The sequence below is a fragment of the Protopterus annectens genome, chromosome 9.part0, assembly GCF_019279795.1.
Source record: "Protopterus annectens isolate FY-2018-M chromosome 9.part0, PAN1.0, whole genome shotgun sequence".
Lineage (NCBI taxonomy): Eukaryota > Metazoa > Chordata > Ceratodontiformes > Protopteridae > Protopterus > Protopterus annectens.
In genome coordinates, this window is record NC_056743.1 from 1,964,563,178 (window position 1) to 1,964,580,004 (window position 16,827).

The window sequence follows — 16,827 nt, forward strand, 5'->3', positions numbered from 1 at the left end:
GACTTCTCAGAATCAAAGAAGAGGCTCAGGGATTTCCTCCTTCTCCCCCAGCACAAGCCTTTAGCCATTTCCCCTGTTTTAGACATTGTGGATGATGTTTTTTCAGAGTCAAGCCTGACCTCTGACTCTTTACCTCCAGTTCCCAGTAAGCCTGACAGGTATTACAGGGTCTCCGACTCTCATACATTTTTATTTAGAAACCCTGCTGCTGATCCTGAAACTATTTCACAGGGTCCAAAGGGAGTTAAGGCCTCAACAGCAAAAACCCTACCCTCTCCAACAGAGATTCAAGGGCACTGGACAGATGGGGAAAAAAGGTTTATACATCTGCAACCTTGGCAATCCGGGCCTTAAACTGTCAATTTCATATGCTTAAGTACCAACAACATGTTATGGGATTGCTGAAACAGAAAATGATGTTGATTTCAGAATGTGCAGAAAATAAGAAATTGCAGGAATTATTGCATGCAGCTGAATACTGCGGTGGTGGTGCTGCGGTAGCGTTGTCGCCTCACAGTAAGACCTTGTCCTGTTCGATTCTCAGCTAGAGCGTCTTCTGTGTGGAGACATGCGTGAATGGGCGTATCTTTGTTGAAGGTTGTGCGTCAGAGCTGGCAACTCTGCACGTAAAAATCTACTGGCAATCATTAGTGGACCGGAGTTCCGCTGTGGCGACCCCTAACCGGGAAAAGTCAAAAGACACAACATTGCATGCAGCTGAACAAGTTGGAAAGCATACTTTGCAATGTGGTTTTGATTCTTTAGAGGCCTCCTGTAGGGCAGCAGTTACTGGATCTGTGATTAGGAGGCATGCCTGGTTAAAGGAACAAAATTTGCCTAATCATGTTAAAGCTAAATTGCTAGATGATTCTTTGTTTGATATTAAGGCAGAAGAGGTTTTAAAGAAAATGGAAGTCTATGCAAACTGTTAAAGATTTCTTACAAGTGCAGCCACCTAGATTCTGTAGACAGTGGCCTACAAAAAAAATTGGTCCTTTCCTGTGTCAGACAGAGCTCAAAGGGGCAAATCCAGATGCCCTAAGGGTTCCAGGTACCAGGCTCAAGACTCATACAGGCCAAAGTAATGGGGCGCATCCACCTCCAAATCTGGAGGAGATAAAGCGCAAACCTACAAAAAGCAATCCCAATGACTTCCCTCTGCCTACACCCAGCACTTATCTTTTGGCAGCACCCATAGGGGGAAAATTACCACTTTTTGCTCAAAATTGGCAGTTAATAACCCAGGACAAATGGGTACTGAACATCGTATCACAGGGATACAGATTCCATTTCCACACTCTGCCAATGACAAATGGTTGGCCAGACCTGCCAAAAAAACAATGGGCAGAGGCACAGAAACAGGTTACGTCCCTCATGGATATGGGGGCCATTCAGACAGTACCAGAATAGGAAAAAGGACAAGGTTTTTACTCAAGACTGTTCTTGGTACCCAGAAAGGACAAGGCCTGGCGGCCAATACTGGATTTATCAATTTTGAACACATACCTGGACATTCCAAAATTCAAAATACTCACTTTGCAACAGCTTCTGCCAATGCTGGGCAAGAATGCTTGGCTGGTGACTTTAGACTTGAGGCATACCTGCATGTCCCAATAAAACAGTCGTGCAGAAGATACCTCAGATTCAAGGCTGGCTTAATGCATTACCAATTGTCTGCACTGCCCTTTGGCTTATCTACTGCGCCCAGGGTCTTTACAAAATGCCTGGCACCAGTAATTGCATTTTGCAGACAAAGAAGTATTCAAATATATCCATACTTGGACGACTGTCTCATTCAAGCAGAGAATAAGGACATTCTTCTACGACACCTGGCATTTGTGAAAAGGCTTCTAGCATGCCTAGGGTACACAGTAAACGAAAATAAATCACAACTGGTACCCTCTCAAAAGATAACATTCCTGGGTGCAAGCTTCCATACGACTGCCCAGATGGCTTACCTCACGCCAGACAAACAAAGGTAACTGACTACTTACTTCAAATTGATGGCAACAAAAAAACCAGTCTTCTGCAAGACAAATTCTGCAGGCTCTGGGCTTCATGGCATCCTGCATCCTACTAATTCCATATGCAAGACTGCATATGAGGAAACTTCAATGGTACCTAAAAAGTTTATGGAGTCAACATTCACACAGCCTGGAAACAATGATTCCTCTCATCGCCTGCCTGCAACAGGAGTTTCTATGGTGGGCAAAGGCCTGTCACCAAAACATGGGACGGCCCTTCACCGTACCCCCTGCCAGCCAAACCTTAACAACAGACGCATCAGATTATGTCTGGGGGGCCCACATGGCAGGAAGATGCATTCAGGGCATATAGGCACCAATTCAAATGCATCTACATATCAACCAGAAAGAGATGCTAACTGTTCAAAATGCCCTAACAGCTTTCAAGGACTTACTTCATCCAGGACAACTACTGATAAAGACGGATAACACCGCAGTCGTGGTATATAAACAAGCAAGGTGGCACACACTCGTACCCCCTTTGCAGGTTAGCCATGGCACTGTAGAACACAGCTTTGACCTACCAAATAAATCTTCAAACTCAATTCCTGCCAGGAAAACAGAACACTCTGGCAGACGATTTAAGCGGAAACCTTATGGATCCTCACGTGTGGAAACTAAATCCACAAGTATTCAGCATGATAACAGAGAAATGAGAGAGCCCAGACATAGATCTATTTGCCTCTCCTCAAAATTGTCAATTGAAAAGATTCTGCACAAGGACTTATCACAGACAAGCATGGAAAGTGGACGCTCTATCCTTCAGTTGGAAAAACCTGTCAGTTTACGCCTTTCCTCCTCTGCCTCTTCTACCCAAGGTCCTCCTAAAAGTCAGACGAGAAGCCAAAGATGATATTAATTGCCCCAGACTGGCCCTGCCAATACTGGTACCCAATCCTAAGGAACTAGTCTCAGTACCCAGCTTGGACCTTGCCTCAAAGACCATAACTACTGTCCCAGCAAAACAATCAGATCCTGCACAATCAACTACAGACTCTGAACCTGGCAGCATGGCTAATCATGTAATCATACAAATGACACCTCTCAGTAAAGCTGTGATGGATGTCATTTTGGAAGCCAGAAGGCCTAGTACTAGAAAATCTTATGCTGACAAATGGAAGAGATTCTGTGCTTGGAATCAAGCTCAAGGAACTGATACAGCAGAACCACATATTCCTCAGATATTACAATACTTAACTGAGATGCTTGACAAAGGCCTATCTTTCTCATCAATCAAAATCCATGCCTCTGCCATTTCGGCTCATTACAATACAGAGCCACCAATCTTTTCTCATCCTTTACTAAAGCAGTATCTTAGAGGAGCCAAAAACCTAAGGCCTCCTAGAAGATCACCATTACCTGCATGGGACCTCAATTATGTGTTGGAAAAGCTCGCCCTGCCTCCATTTGAACCAGACGCTACCTCTGATTTAAAGTTCTTATCATGGAAGACAGCTCTGCTACTAGCAATTACTTCAGCAAGAAGAATTTCAGAGTTACAGGCCCTCATGGCTGTAGAGCCTTTTATCATATTTTACCCAGACAGGGTGTCTCTGAGGACAAATCCTACTTTTATGCTTAAGGTGGTTTCCAGTGTGGCTCTTAACCAAACAATTCATCTGCCAACTTTTTATCCAAATCCGCAGAACAAAGGGGAGAGAATTCTGCATTCCTTAGATGTACACAGACAGCTAAGATTATTCTTGAGCAGGACAAAAGCTGTAAGAAAAACTGAGCAATTACTAGTGTCATATGCTGCACGATCAGAAGGAAAGGCTATCTCAAAGCAGACAATTTCAAAGTGGACAAGCCACTGCATCTGTTTCTGCTACTTACACCATGTAAACCTGTGCCCAAGGGCAGTGGGTCTCATTCCACCAGAGCTGCAACTACTTCAGCAGCCTTTCTCAGAGGAGTACCAACCAAAGACATTCTAGAGGCTGCTACTTGGAGTTCTGTTCACACCTTTACAAAGCATTACCATTTGCCTTTCTACTGTAAGTCCAGGGCAGGCTTTGCCACTGCAGTGCTGCAGGGCCTTTCAGCCGCACGCACCTAATGCTGTTTAGCTCCAGCCTCCCAACCATAGCTTTGGGATTCTACCCAAATGTAGTGACTGCAACAGTGAAACACGAAGAACATAGTACAGTTGTGTACACTTAACATAAATGTAGATGTTCAAGTGTATTCACTGTTGCAGTCCAGGTTACCCTCCCTCCATCCCCCTGTCATTCTACAGTTTATCTTTCCTTCTCTATCTTCTACAACCTATGTGGTGTATTTGCTTGTAGATGAAGGTAAAGTTTATATTGATGCATGTATATAGATTTTATATATATATATATATATATATATATATATATATATATATATACATTGCTACCTTTTTGGGGGCACCTGACATCGGGGGCAAGAAAAACGAAAGAAAATGGCGTCGGCTGCATGTTTTATACCCCGACGACCTGACTTCATGGAAGAAAGGACAGCAACCGACGCAGGACCCAAGACTTTGGAATTCAGGCCTACTGAGGGCAACCTGCCAGCAGATTACCCCAAATTTAATGATTGCAACAGTGAATACGCTCGAACATCTACATTTATGGTAAGTGTATACAACTGTACTTTTTAAAGTTTCAGAACTGAAGTCTTCAACTAAGCTAAGTACCCCATTGGGGAACCTTTTTCTTGTTCTAAACCAATGTCAGTAAAAGTTAACAATTGTATTTCTTGTGGAAAGCAAGTACCTCATAAAGATTTTAATTCGTACTGCATTCCTTGCTTAGACCCAGACCACGACGTACCTCGCTGTCAGTTTTGTGACTTATTCAAACCTCAAAGTATCCATCATCTTCTGTTTATTTACGCTTCTAAATATTTTGGTACTCAGTTCAATTATCCAGAAATGGCTTTGATAAGCCACCCGACTACCGACATTCCAAAAAAACACAAAGATAAAGACAGAGACAGACTGCATAGGTCCAAAGCTGCCGACGACGCTTCTCCTAAGCTAGTTGCCAGTTTGCTGGTACTCAGTGAGGCGCTTTCGCAGCCCCTGATACCCGCTACTTCAGATTAGTAGGCCTCTACTGAGACCCATTCGGAGTCTGGTATGCCGCGAGATGCTTCTTAGACTGCGGAACCTGCGGATGTCTCTACCTTGGATGGGTCCGGAGCCGCTGTGCAGGCACCAGCTTCTGAGGGTGTATTCAGACCTACTGACTTGCATATTAAATGATGCCATCTTCTTCTTCAAGGCCTAAATCTCGATCTATACCTAAAAGACCTACGCTTAGACCACATGGTCAGGCCCCTATGCCTAAAAAACAAATGATAAGAATGGCTGAAGACCTTGTTACTCTAATCAGGGGAAGCCACCCTTCCCCTGCTAAGAGACCTAGGACTGATTTTCCTTCTGATTCTTCTGAAATTTCTGTTTCCACTGATGACCAGGATTTACTCTTATCTACCTATGATGATTCTGATGCAGAGGACTCCATTCCCTCTGCTTCCCCTCCAGAGGATTTCTCTTTTGGTGAAACCTTCCATACTCTTAGGGAGCATTTTCGCTGGGAGAGCCAGGATTACTCTGACTCCAAAAAGAGGCTTAGGGATTTAAACAAAACAAGTAAAACCCAATCCAGGGCAAACAAGCGATAACCACACAGCACAGCACAGACCACTGCTCTGATGACTCTGATGATGCCACAGTTTGTTTGGTGAAAGCACTTAGTCTTCATTAAAGAATTGTTTCTGCAACGTACTGGCTCTCCATGGATTCGTGTTAGCAGTGGTCTGTGCTGTGCTGTGAGGCTTAGGGATTTCTTACTCCTTCCCCATCGCAGGCCTTTGGCTTTCGCTCCTGTACTGGACATTGTGGATGATGCCTTCTCGGAATCTAGCCTGGCCCTGACTCTCTACCTCCTACTCCTGGAAAACCTGATAGGTATTACAGGGTTCCTGACTCTCACAAGTTCCTCTTTAAAAATCCTACTGCGGATCTGGAGACCCAAGGGCATTAAGGCTACTACTGCCAAAAATCCTACCCCCTCTGATAAGAGATTCCAGGGCGCTGGATAGATGGGTTACGAAGGTATACACTTCTGCATCTTTGGCCATTAGGGCCTTAAACTGCCAGTTTCATATGTTAAAGTATCAGAAGCATATTATTGGACTGCTTAAACAGAAAATGATGTTGATTCTTGACTGTTATGAAAATAAAGATTTGCAGGATTTAATGCATTCTGCTGAACCAGTTGGAAAACATACTTTGCAATGTGGTTTTGATTCATTAGAGGCATCTTGCAGGGCTGCTGTCACTGGGTCTGTACTTAGAAGGCATGCTTGGCTTAAGGAGCAATCTTTGCCAGATCATGTTAAAGCTAAATTGCTGGATGCTTCCTTAAACCAAGAATGCCTGTTTCACAACAGAGCAGATGAAGTACTTAAAAAGATGGAGGAAAAAGCTAAATCTATGCAAACTGCTAATGATTTCCTGCAAGTACAGCCTCCGAGATTTAGTAGGCATTGGCCCTTTAAGAATTGGTTCTTTCTTGACTCTTCCAGGCCTTTTCAGTCCAAACACAGAACCAGCAGAACACCCAGGCTTCAGCCCCAAGGTACTCACAGGAATAAGCAGTGGGGGGGGGGTCCCACTTCCAAAACAGGGAGTAGTAAGACTCCCCCCATGGCAAACTGTCTCATTGACTTAACTTTAAACCTTCCAAGCCCTGCACAACTGACTGTTCCTTTAGGCAGAAAGATTGCCCTCCAGGCAAAAAATTGGGAATTCATTACCCAGGACAAATGGGTTTTAAATATAGTTTCCCAAGGATACCAGATTCCACTTCCATTCTTTACCAACCCCAAACGGTTGGCCAGATCTACCCCCAAATCAGTGGGCAGAGGCTCAAAAGCAAGTTCTCCTTCTTTTAAGCATCAGGGTTATTCAACTTGTCCCAGAAGAAGAATGGGGGCAAGGATTCTACTCAAGACTTTTTCTGGTACCCAAAAAAGACAATTCTTGGCGTCCTATCCTGGACCTGTCTATCCTAAACACATTTTTGGTGATCCCAAAATTCAAGATGCTAACTCTTCATCAGCTGTTTCCTATGATAGGCAAAGATGCCTGGTTGGCAACACTGGATTTAAAGGAAGCCTACCTGCACATCCCAATAAGGGAATCTTGCAGAAGATACCTATGCTTCAAAGCAGGCTACAGGCACTGTCAGTTCTCTGCACTGCCCTTTGGCTTGTCTACTGCACCCAGGGTATTCACAAAGTGCCTAGCTCCAGTCATTACATTTTGGAGGCAAAGAAACATTCAAATATACCCATACCTGTATGATTGTCTAATTCAGGCAGAAAGCCAGGACATACTGTTAAATCATCTGGCATTTGTAAGGAAATTAACTTCTCCGGGGTACACTATAAACGAAAAGAAATCACATCTGGTACCCTGTTAACAAATTGTATTCCTGGGAACAAGCTTGAATACAACTTCCCAGATGGCCTACCTTACGCCAGAGAAACAAGTTCATTTGACAGCCTACTTCAAACTTAGGGCCACAAAGACCCAGCTATCTGCAAGGAAAATACTGCAAGCCCTGGGGTGCATGGCCTCCTGCATTCTACTAATTCCATATGCAAGACTGCATATGAGGAAACTACAGTGGTATCTAAAAAGCCTATGGTGTCAACATTCTCAGGATCTGGAATCAATGATTCCCATCATACCTTGTCTACAGATAGAGTTCCTTTGGTGGGCCGAGGCCTGCCACTAAAACAAGGGACTGCCATTCACTCTACCCCCGCCACCCAAACCCTAACAACAGACGCATCAGATTATGCATGGGGGGGCTCACTTGGCAGGGAAGTGCATTCAGGGCAAATGGAACCCAAGTCAAATGCACCTGCATATCAATGAAAAAGAAATGTTAGTTGTACAGAATGCTCTGACAGCCTTCAAGGACCACATTCTTCCAGGACAATTATTGGTAAAGACGGACAGCACCACTGTTATGTGGTACATAAACAAGCAGGGAGGAACTAACTCATATCCTCTCTGCAGACTAGCCATGGCTCTGTGGAACACAGCCTTGAGCTACCAAGTGCACCTACAGGCTCAATTCCTGCCAGGAAAGCTAAATACACTGGCAGACTACCTAAGCAGAAATTTCATGGAACCACACGATTGGAAACTGGAACCAACGATATTCAACATGTTGAGAAACAAATGGGGGAGCCCAGAGATAGACGTGTTTGCTTCCCCCTAGAATTACCAAGTGGACAAATTCTGCATAAGGACTCCCCACAAACAAGCTTGGAAAGTGGATGCCGTGTCCTTCACCTGGAAAAACCTATCAGTTTATGCCTTTCCCCCTCTGCCTGTCCTCTCCAAGGTACTACTAAATATCAAAAGGGACAAACCAAGGGCAATACTGATTGCACCAGACTAGCCACACCAACTCTGGTACCCAGTCTTGTGCAGTGTGTCACTGCTGGCACCATGCCACCTGCCTCAGACTCCTGTCCTGCTGTGCCAACAGGAGGGCCAGATTTTGCACCCACATCTTCAAACCCTGAACCTGGCAGCCTGGCTAATTACCAGATCTCTCCATTACCATCCCTCAGTAAGCAAGCGGTGGATGTCATTCTGGAGGCAAGGAGGCCTAGTACTAGAAAGTCCTATGCCGAAAAATGGAAAAGATTCTGTTGCTGGAGCCAAACTCAAGAGATAGGTACAGCAGCACCCAATATACCTCAGATTCTTCAATACTTAACTGAGATGCTTCACAAGGGCCTTTCCTTTTCCTCCATCAAAATTCATGCCTCGGCCATTTCAGCTCATTACAATACAGAACCACCCCTCTTCTCTCATCCACTGCTGAAGCAGTTCCTCAGAGGGGCCAAAAACTTAAGGCCACCCAGGAGAGCCCCTACTCCAGCCTGGAACCTTAACTTTGTACTGGAAAAGCTCACTTTACCTCCCTTTGAGCCAGCTGCAAATGCAGAGCTGAAATTCCTTTCTTGGAAAACAGCCTTCCTTCTAGCCATCACTTCAGCAAGAAGGGTGTCTGAATTACAGGCTGTCATGGCAGTGGAGCCTTTCATCATCTTTCATGTGGACAAGGTGTCTCTCAGGACCAATCCACCCTTCATGTCCAAGGTGGTAGCCAGTGTGGCCCTTAATCTGTCCATTCATTTGCCAACCTTCTTTTCTAATCCACAGAACAAAGGGGAACGAATACTGCACTCCTTGGATGTGCACAGACAACTTAGATTTTACTTGGACAGGACTAAACCTCTCAGGAAGTCTGAACAGCTGCTGGTTGCATTTGCTGCAGGGGCAGAGGGAAAGGCCATTTCAAAGTAAACCATTTCTAAGTGGATAAACCACTGCTTTCATTTCTGCTATAAGCCACATGGAAAACCTACCCCACAGGGGATAAGACCACATTCATCCAGGGCTGCATCTACCTCTACAGTCTTTCTCAGAGATGTCCCTACCAGGGGACATCCTAGAAGCTGCTACCTGGAATTCTGTTACATACCTTCACCAAGCATTACCACTTGCCAATTTTTTCCACATCCAGAGCTGGCTTTGCCACTGCAGTCTTGCATGGCCTTATAGCTGGTCCTAATGCTATCTAATTACCTCCTCCCATCCTTAGATTTGGGAATCTACCCAAATGTGATGACTGCAACAGTGAAACACAAAGAACATAGTACAGTTGTGTACACTTACCATAAATGTAGATGTTTGAGTGTATTCACTGTTGCAGTCCTGGTTACTCTCCCTCCAGCCCCCTGACTTCTACTGACTATACCTCTATTCTTGTTTTCTGTGCTTACCGCTTTTTGGTGTATTTGTTTTTTTGGATGGAGGTGTAACCTTGTATATAATTGCTTCCCATTATGGGGCACCTGACATTTGGGGCAAGAAAAACTGATGTAATGGTGTCGGCTGCATGCTTTATACCCCTGATGACCTGACGTCATGGAAGATGAGACAGCATCCGACACAGGACCCAAGACTTTGATAATCAGGGTGACTGAGGGCTACTGCAAGCAGATAACCCACATGTGATGACTGCAACAGTGAATACACTTGAACGTCTACATTTATGGTAAGTGTACAGTACACAACTGTACTTTCTTTACTTCCTAATGTCTTAACCACATCCACATGTGAAAGTGATGAATTTGCTACCACATTTTTTTATTCAGAACCTCAAAAGTTATTTTTATGCATTTTAGTAATTGCTATCTTGTAGGAGCAAAAAGTCAAGGAGCCAAGTCAGATTCTGGGTAGTTTAGTGAAAGTATTGTTGAGTACTTAGATCAAGTGGTTTTGAAAGTCGTAATCTAAAAAAAAAAAAGTTTTGTTTCTGTTGTCTGGGTTTGTTCCACTGAACCGGGAGACCTGCTGAGGAAAACTCCCTAAGTAGAAATCTAGGGACCCATTTATTAGAATAAATAATTCACCCTAAGCAGTTTGCCTTTGGAAGGCTTTGCATGTGGAGAGGGCTGAAGCACGGAACCCACAAGGACACTGGGATAAAGTACATATGGTATCTGGATGTCAGGATTGAGGCTTGGACAGAGAAGTTGAAAGTAAAAAAGAAAAGAAAAAAACAAACAAACTGCACAGCTGTGTCACCATATATTCATAAAATTTGATTTTTCAGATCTGCATCCTGTTTTTGAGTAACTGAAGCATCATTAGAAAAGTCACAGAAGGACAGTTTTTTTCTTGTGTCATAGATTTCAGGAATATGTGTTTAAATGAAAGATGAATGACCCTTGAGGAATCTTAAGTAAACGTCTTGGAGGGCACATTTGCAGACCTGTAGCATTATTCATTTGACAACAGCATGGTGTCCGATATGAGTGGCAGATGACTGTAGTAAAGTCAGCAGATGAGAAGCTGCTGTGTGACTTGTAATTGTTTTCAAGAGGATATTAACAGTTTCAAAGCGGAGTATGATTGTAGCCACTATGGTAAAGTTTTACCATGTGAGATTAAAATCGGATGCAGTTCAAGAGATAAGATGGAGTTGGTGCTTTTAGAAGCACATTGAGGGATCCTCGCAACTTGAGCATGCACAGATATGTGCCAACTTCTAAGCTTGTATTTTATTTCTGAAATAAAAAGTGAACTGAATTTTGACTGCCATCATGTGCCTTTCTGTTTAATTTTCTGCTTTTTTTATAAAAAGAAAAAGAAATATTATTTTTTGCTTGGTAAAATGGCAAAATTTTGAACTCCTCCTCAAAAAACATCTCTGTAAACACGTTTGGATGGTCTCTATACGTTTCCTTAGGTGTTTGGGTTTGTATATTTTTCACTGTACAGAGTACAAATATTTCCCCCGTGTTAAGTCTTTGGGAGTTTGTTTGATACAACATTTTGCATATCTCAAAAACTATTTCCCTGAAAAATAAATGAATAAACTACCAATACTAACTGGCCTAACTAACTTGCCTGGCTTTTTTTTTTTTTTTTTTTTTATACGTTTGTTTTCAGGAAGATCAGATAAGACTGTAGAAATTAGTACTCTGCAGAATTATAGCCTTAACACTGACCTTGTGAGTCAAAATTTGCATTGACACAGTGAACGTGTGTAAGTGTGTAACTATGTATTTACACACACTTCTGGATTTTTCTGTGTAGTAAAGGAAACTGACATTTAAAAACTGTTTTTTATCTTGCTGTGTATGGCACTGTTTTTGGCATTTTTATGCTGAAAGTCTCTGCTGCACATTTTGTAACCCCTGTAGAATAGTGTGTGTCATTACAGAGAAGACTGAAGATGTAGATTTGCATCATCTGTATCACTTTAGTGCGCATTACACAGGAACATGATTTAAAAGTGTTTGAAAACATAACTGAAATGGGGTGCTATTGTGTTTATATTGGTGATTAGAGTGTCTAGTTGTGATCCCTGGGAGGTTATTTCACTGGTCTCATCCTAACTGCTTTTAATATTCTTTCTGCAGAAATGCAGACTACTGTGAATTCATTCAAACAAAATCTCAAATTGCTGCACTGTAAAGAAAGTGCAACACTTGCCATGGACATTTGTGGTAGAATAATTTCAGTTTCATTTTTTTTTTAATAGTTCTTACTTTTTAAACACTTATATGTTATCAAAAGGAAGCAATGTACATAATGTATGTAATGTTAGTAAAAAATAAAAACAGCTATGACATTGCAATGCTGCAAATCAAATGATCACTGTAAGCACATTGAGTAAAACCAGTACTAGTATAATAAAAGAAGTACAGTGATAAAGAATGCCCCATGTAAAATTCTAACTCGCTGTATATAAATGCAAATCAAATAAAAAAAATCCTTTACCACAAAGTCCAAACTTACAGTGACAGGTCAGATGCATATGTTCAGGGGTCCTTACATTACTGCAGTGCCATAGCGCTCCAGATCCGTAAGCCTCCATGATAAACTGGCAAACTTAAAAAAAGGCATTGCCAAGAGGTAGGGGTCATTAAAATGTCTCATAACCAATCCACCGTGGAAATTCAGCTACAAAAAGTTTAGCATCCACGAAGTTCAAAATCCAAAGAGCTTGAAACAAAAAAGCAAAGAACCATTGGCAACAACTCCTTATAGGCAATCATGAAAATATACAAGCTGAAAAGCCAGACTCAGTAAGAAAATGCCAAACTTCTTAAACCTCTAGAAAAGCAGTGCCCTACTGCCCTGGAACCTTACATCTCAAACTCCAAGTACTGCAGTTTCCAGACAAAGTCAGGTTTTTAAATCACTAAAAAGCACACTGTGCTCAAAGTCCAAGGCCAAAGTAACATCAAAGGTAAGCCAAATTTTCATCCATAGGCAGTCGACACTGCTGTCTTTGGACGCACATATCAATTCATGTAACAACAGCAGCATATGTAGCAGACATTCCGTGAAGTCCATAACCTCCTAACTTCTGAGGATTTTAGGCTGAATTTATTCTGAAATGTTTCTTGATGTCTGAATTTTGTTCCATTTTGTTTTTTTTTTTATCTTGATGGATATGCTGTTACATTTTTTTGCTTTATTTGCACTTATTTCACCATTGTAATATTTGTAAGGGACTGTGCGTCAGAAGATTGGCTGCTGTTTGAATGGTTGCTTTAGCTTTAGAATCATTTACATTGTATCTTTGCGGCATTGCATTGGATTGTTTTGTTGTATGCTCTGTATGTGTCTGTTTCCAATATAAAAGAACCACTGTACTCTGTGGGTCCAAAGCTTGTTGGTCTAGGGGTATGATTCTCCGTTAGGGTGCGAGAGGTTCTGAGTTCAAATCCCAGATGATCCCTTTCTTTGGAGTTGGGGGATGGCATAATGGTTAATATGTTTACTCACAAACAAAAGGTACAGAATTTGATTCTCAGTGAAGAAAATTGCCTAGGTTTAAAATGATCCACAAAGACAGCTAGCCCAGTACTTAGCTATGAAGCAAACAGATGAAGTAAATATTGCACTTACTGTCTCTCTAGTTTGTTCATTGTATGCCATCTTAAGCCAAACTGCAACATGTTTTTGAATATTGGCTTTTACTGTTCATCTTAGATTTAACACAGAATTGATGGTTTTTTTTTTTGTTAATTTCTGTCTTACTTTTTTCCAAAGACGCAAACGACGTAACTTTGGTAAGCAGGCCACTGAAGTCTTAAACGAGTATTTTTATTCTCACCTGAGTAACCCTTATCCAAGTGAAGAAGCCAAAGAGGAGCTGGCAAAGAAGGGTGGCATTACAGTATCACAGGTAAGATAAAATAACTGAGAAATGGCAACAGTATTTCTGTAGTTCTTATATTTCCTCTCATCATCCTGATTTTCCTATTCGAGCTCTTACAAAACATTTTCATTTGGGTGGCCTGCGAGTAATATTACAGGCTTGGTATCTCCACATGGAGGACGGTGGTGATTGTATGGGTGTTACGGTGTTATCTTTGCTTGGGTGTCTGATGGGATTTATTCCCAGAAAGTAAGGTTGAATGCTTGTGTTCTGCAGTGAACCTATTAATTACACTCTTCTTTGACTTATGGCTGTCAGTACTGCAACAGCCTGGTTGTTGTTGTGAGGCATCAGAGCAGTACAGAAAAGTGCATAAGAATGTTTCTGAGAGGAAATCTGAATTGACTAGGGTGCAGTGAGATGGGAAACAGTAACTGCAACAGGTAGGGAAAATAACGTGAATAGTAATGTAACCGATAACCGAAGGTAAGCAGACCGTGTGAGAAAGCAGCGAAGAAGACTAGTTTCATACCCTCACAACCTGTTAGTGCAATTAATCCTGGACAAAGCCAAAAATAATGGGGTCAGAAGTCCAAAATCGGGGACAGATTTTAAATATTGGTCTTACAAACTTAAGAAGGTACTAGAATAGCATGTTTGCAGTAGCATTCATTTTCTGAAGGATATGAAGTCTAAAACTCAAATCCTGTCATTATTTAGTGACTTTCAATTCTCAATGCATTGCTAGAAAACACAGAATTTATGAGGAACAGACCAAAAATATGAGGCAAAACTCTGGACATTCTACAAAATTCTGGACTACAGAGAGTTTTGTGTGTATGATTAAAGCAAAAGTTAGCAGCTTGGTGCCTCTCATTCTGTTTCAGACAAATAAAGAAGGAAGTCCTAGAGGCTGTAGACAAAATGAATCCCACATCAGGAATAAGATCCTCAACTCTCAATTCATCCTTCTTAAGAATAGCCTGAGATTGCAATGGACAACCACTTTCTGATGTATGCAATATGTCCTTAACCTCCGCTGGTTTTCCTTCTCCAGTTAAACGTTGCCATCATAATACACTGCCAAAGGTTTGTTACCCAAAAGGCTGTAAGGGGACTACTGGCCTACAGCTAACCTGTGCCCTTTGCAAAGACCTTTTCCATCATTATTACAGGGGGCAGTGCTGAGGTCAAGTTTCTGTTTCCCATCCATAGCTCTAAGTTAGGCCCGAGTAATGGATGGGTTTTGTTTTACATTAATGGAGAGTCTGCTTCAGAGCAGCAGTATCCACTTCAAAATATACCTATCCCTCCAAACCATTTTTTTTATGTTATAGAAGAGGTTTATATCCCTAGACCAAATATTTCTGATGCCATTCGACTTGCTGATATGGAGTAAATTCATTAATATTGGGCCTTATCTGATCTACAGCAAAAATTATAAACTACTTTCTCAGAGCTCGGCAGTTTGGCCCACAGAAGTAAATTGCTGTCATATCCAACAGAATCCAGTGTTATGGTATTTGCCATAAACCCAAGGTTACACAGCATCTCCTCTCATAATTATAGATAGTAAAGGTAATGGGCTACCTAACAGTACCGAACAAAAATATCTTGGACTAACCTTGGATCCATCATGTACCTTTTCCAAGCACACAGCCAGGGTAGTTAGTAAAACCCTGACTCATCTCATCCTCTGCCATAGGATAGCCTATTTTCTGTCATCCAGTATATGTCACTCCCTGGCCACAAATGTGCTGATCCCAAAATTGAATATGGCCTCCCACTGTTAATCTTGCATTTCAGTTCCAACACACAAAAACTGCAGACTGAAGTTAAGATGGTAGGTTTTTTACTTGCAGGCTCGAGCAGCCGTCTTTATGACTTACTTAAAAGCTTTAAGTGGCTGCCCATAAATAGCAGAGCCACTCTTCTTCTTTGTCTAATTTTCAAATGCATAATATAGGGCCAGTGCCCACCTTTAAAATCTAAACTACAAATAAGACAGTAAATGTCCACCTTTATGGAGAACAGAACAGTGAATAACCATCTCTCTTGTAAGACCATATTTTAAACTCACCATTGTTGAAAGAGCCTTGTCAAGAGTAAGCCCTTTGATATGGAATGGTCTTTCTCCTGAAGTCAGACAACAAATGAACCTTGCAGCTATTTCAGACAAAACTAAAGGAACGCATATCAAAGGATGCAGCCTATTCCTGCTTTCGTGACAAAGGTTAAACCATTTCTAGCAAAGGATCACTGCATATATTTTTTACCTTTTATTATTTGTTGCCAGGCAAATTGTGTATATAATAAAAATGTGTATTTCTGTATTATTAACTTAACTATCACTTCCATTTGATATTTATTTCTGTTGTATCAGCTTACAAATACTGTCTTTGTGTAATGCAACCACTTTTTTTCTATTTGTACTCTGTTTCTGTATAATTGTCAACCTGTTACATGGTATGGGTCATTACTGAAAATGGTCTGACAACCATCCACCTTCCTGAATTTCAAACTGCAGTCAATTCATCAATAAATAAAGCAAATGTTTCAGGGGCACAGAGTAATGATTAAAGCCTAGAGCTCTGTTAAACCTGTAAAAAGAATTGCTGTTTGTGACCAGCAATGTGATAATAGTTTACATGTAGTGACATTTTCTGACTAATGATTTTGTACTGTTGTCAGAATCTCATATTTTACAACATTGTGTAGGTCACGTACTCCTCTTTGCGTGTCTGTTCAGTTGTAATGCTTTATTTAACAAACTTGTCTGTGATACTTTTGAATCTAATGTAGTGTAAGCACATCTGAAATTTAGCTGCCTTTTATGCCTAATTGTACGTTTCGGCTGTCTTTTTATATCTCAAAGTTTAATGTCTGTACTGTTACTCATGCCGTGCTTCTTTTGCCATTGACCTAGGTCATGGATAAAAAGGGTCCTTGGATCAGTTTGCTTGGTTAACAAAACTAAAATAAATATATTACCCATCCATATTTAGGTGGCCTTGCCTTTGATCTAAATGCTGTCAGTCTGTTGAAGACATTTA

General features: G+C 41.6%; 1 protein-coding gene across 1 annotated transcript in view; it reads left to right on the forward strand.

Moving 5' to 3' along the window:
- Positions 1-16,827, forward strand: part of LOC122812358 (pre-B-cell leukemia transcription factor 1-like) — a 1,042,107-nt gene that overhangs the window by 768,424 nt on the left and 256,856 nt on the right. Inside the window, exon 5 of the mRNA XM_044084783.1 lies at positions 13,666-13,801. Coding sequence (XP_043940718.1) covers positions 13,666-13,801 — 136 coding nt within the window. The remainder of the gene's footprint in view (positions 1-13,665; positions 13,802-16,827) is intronic.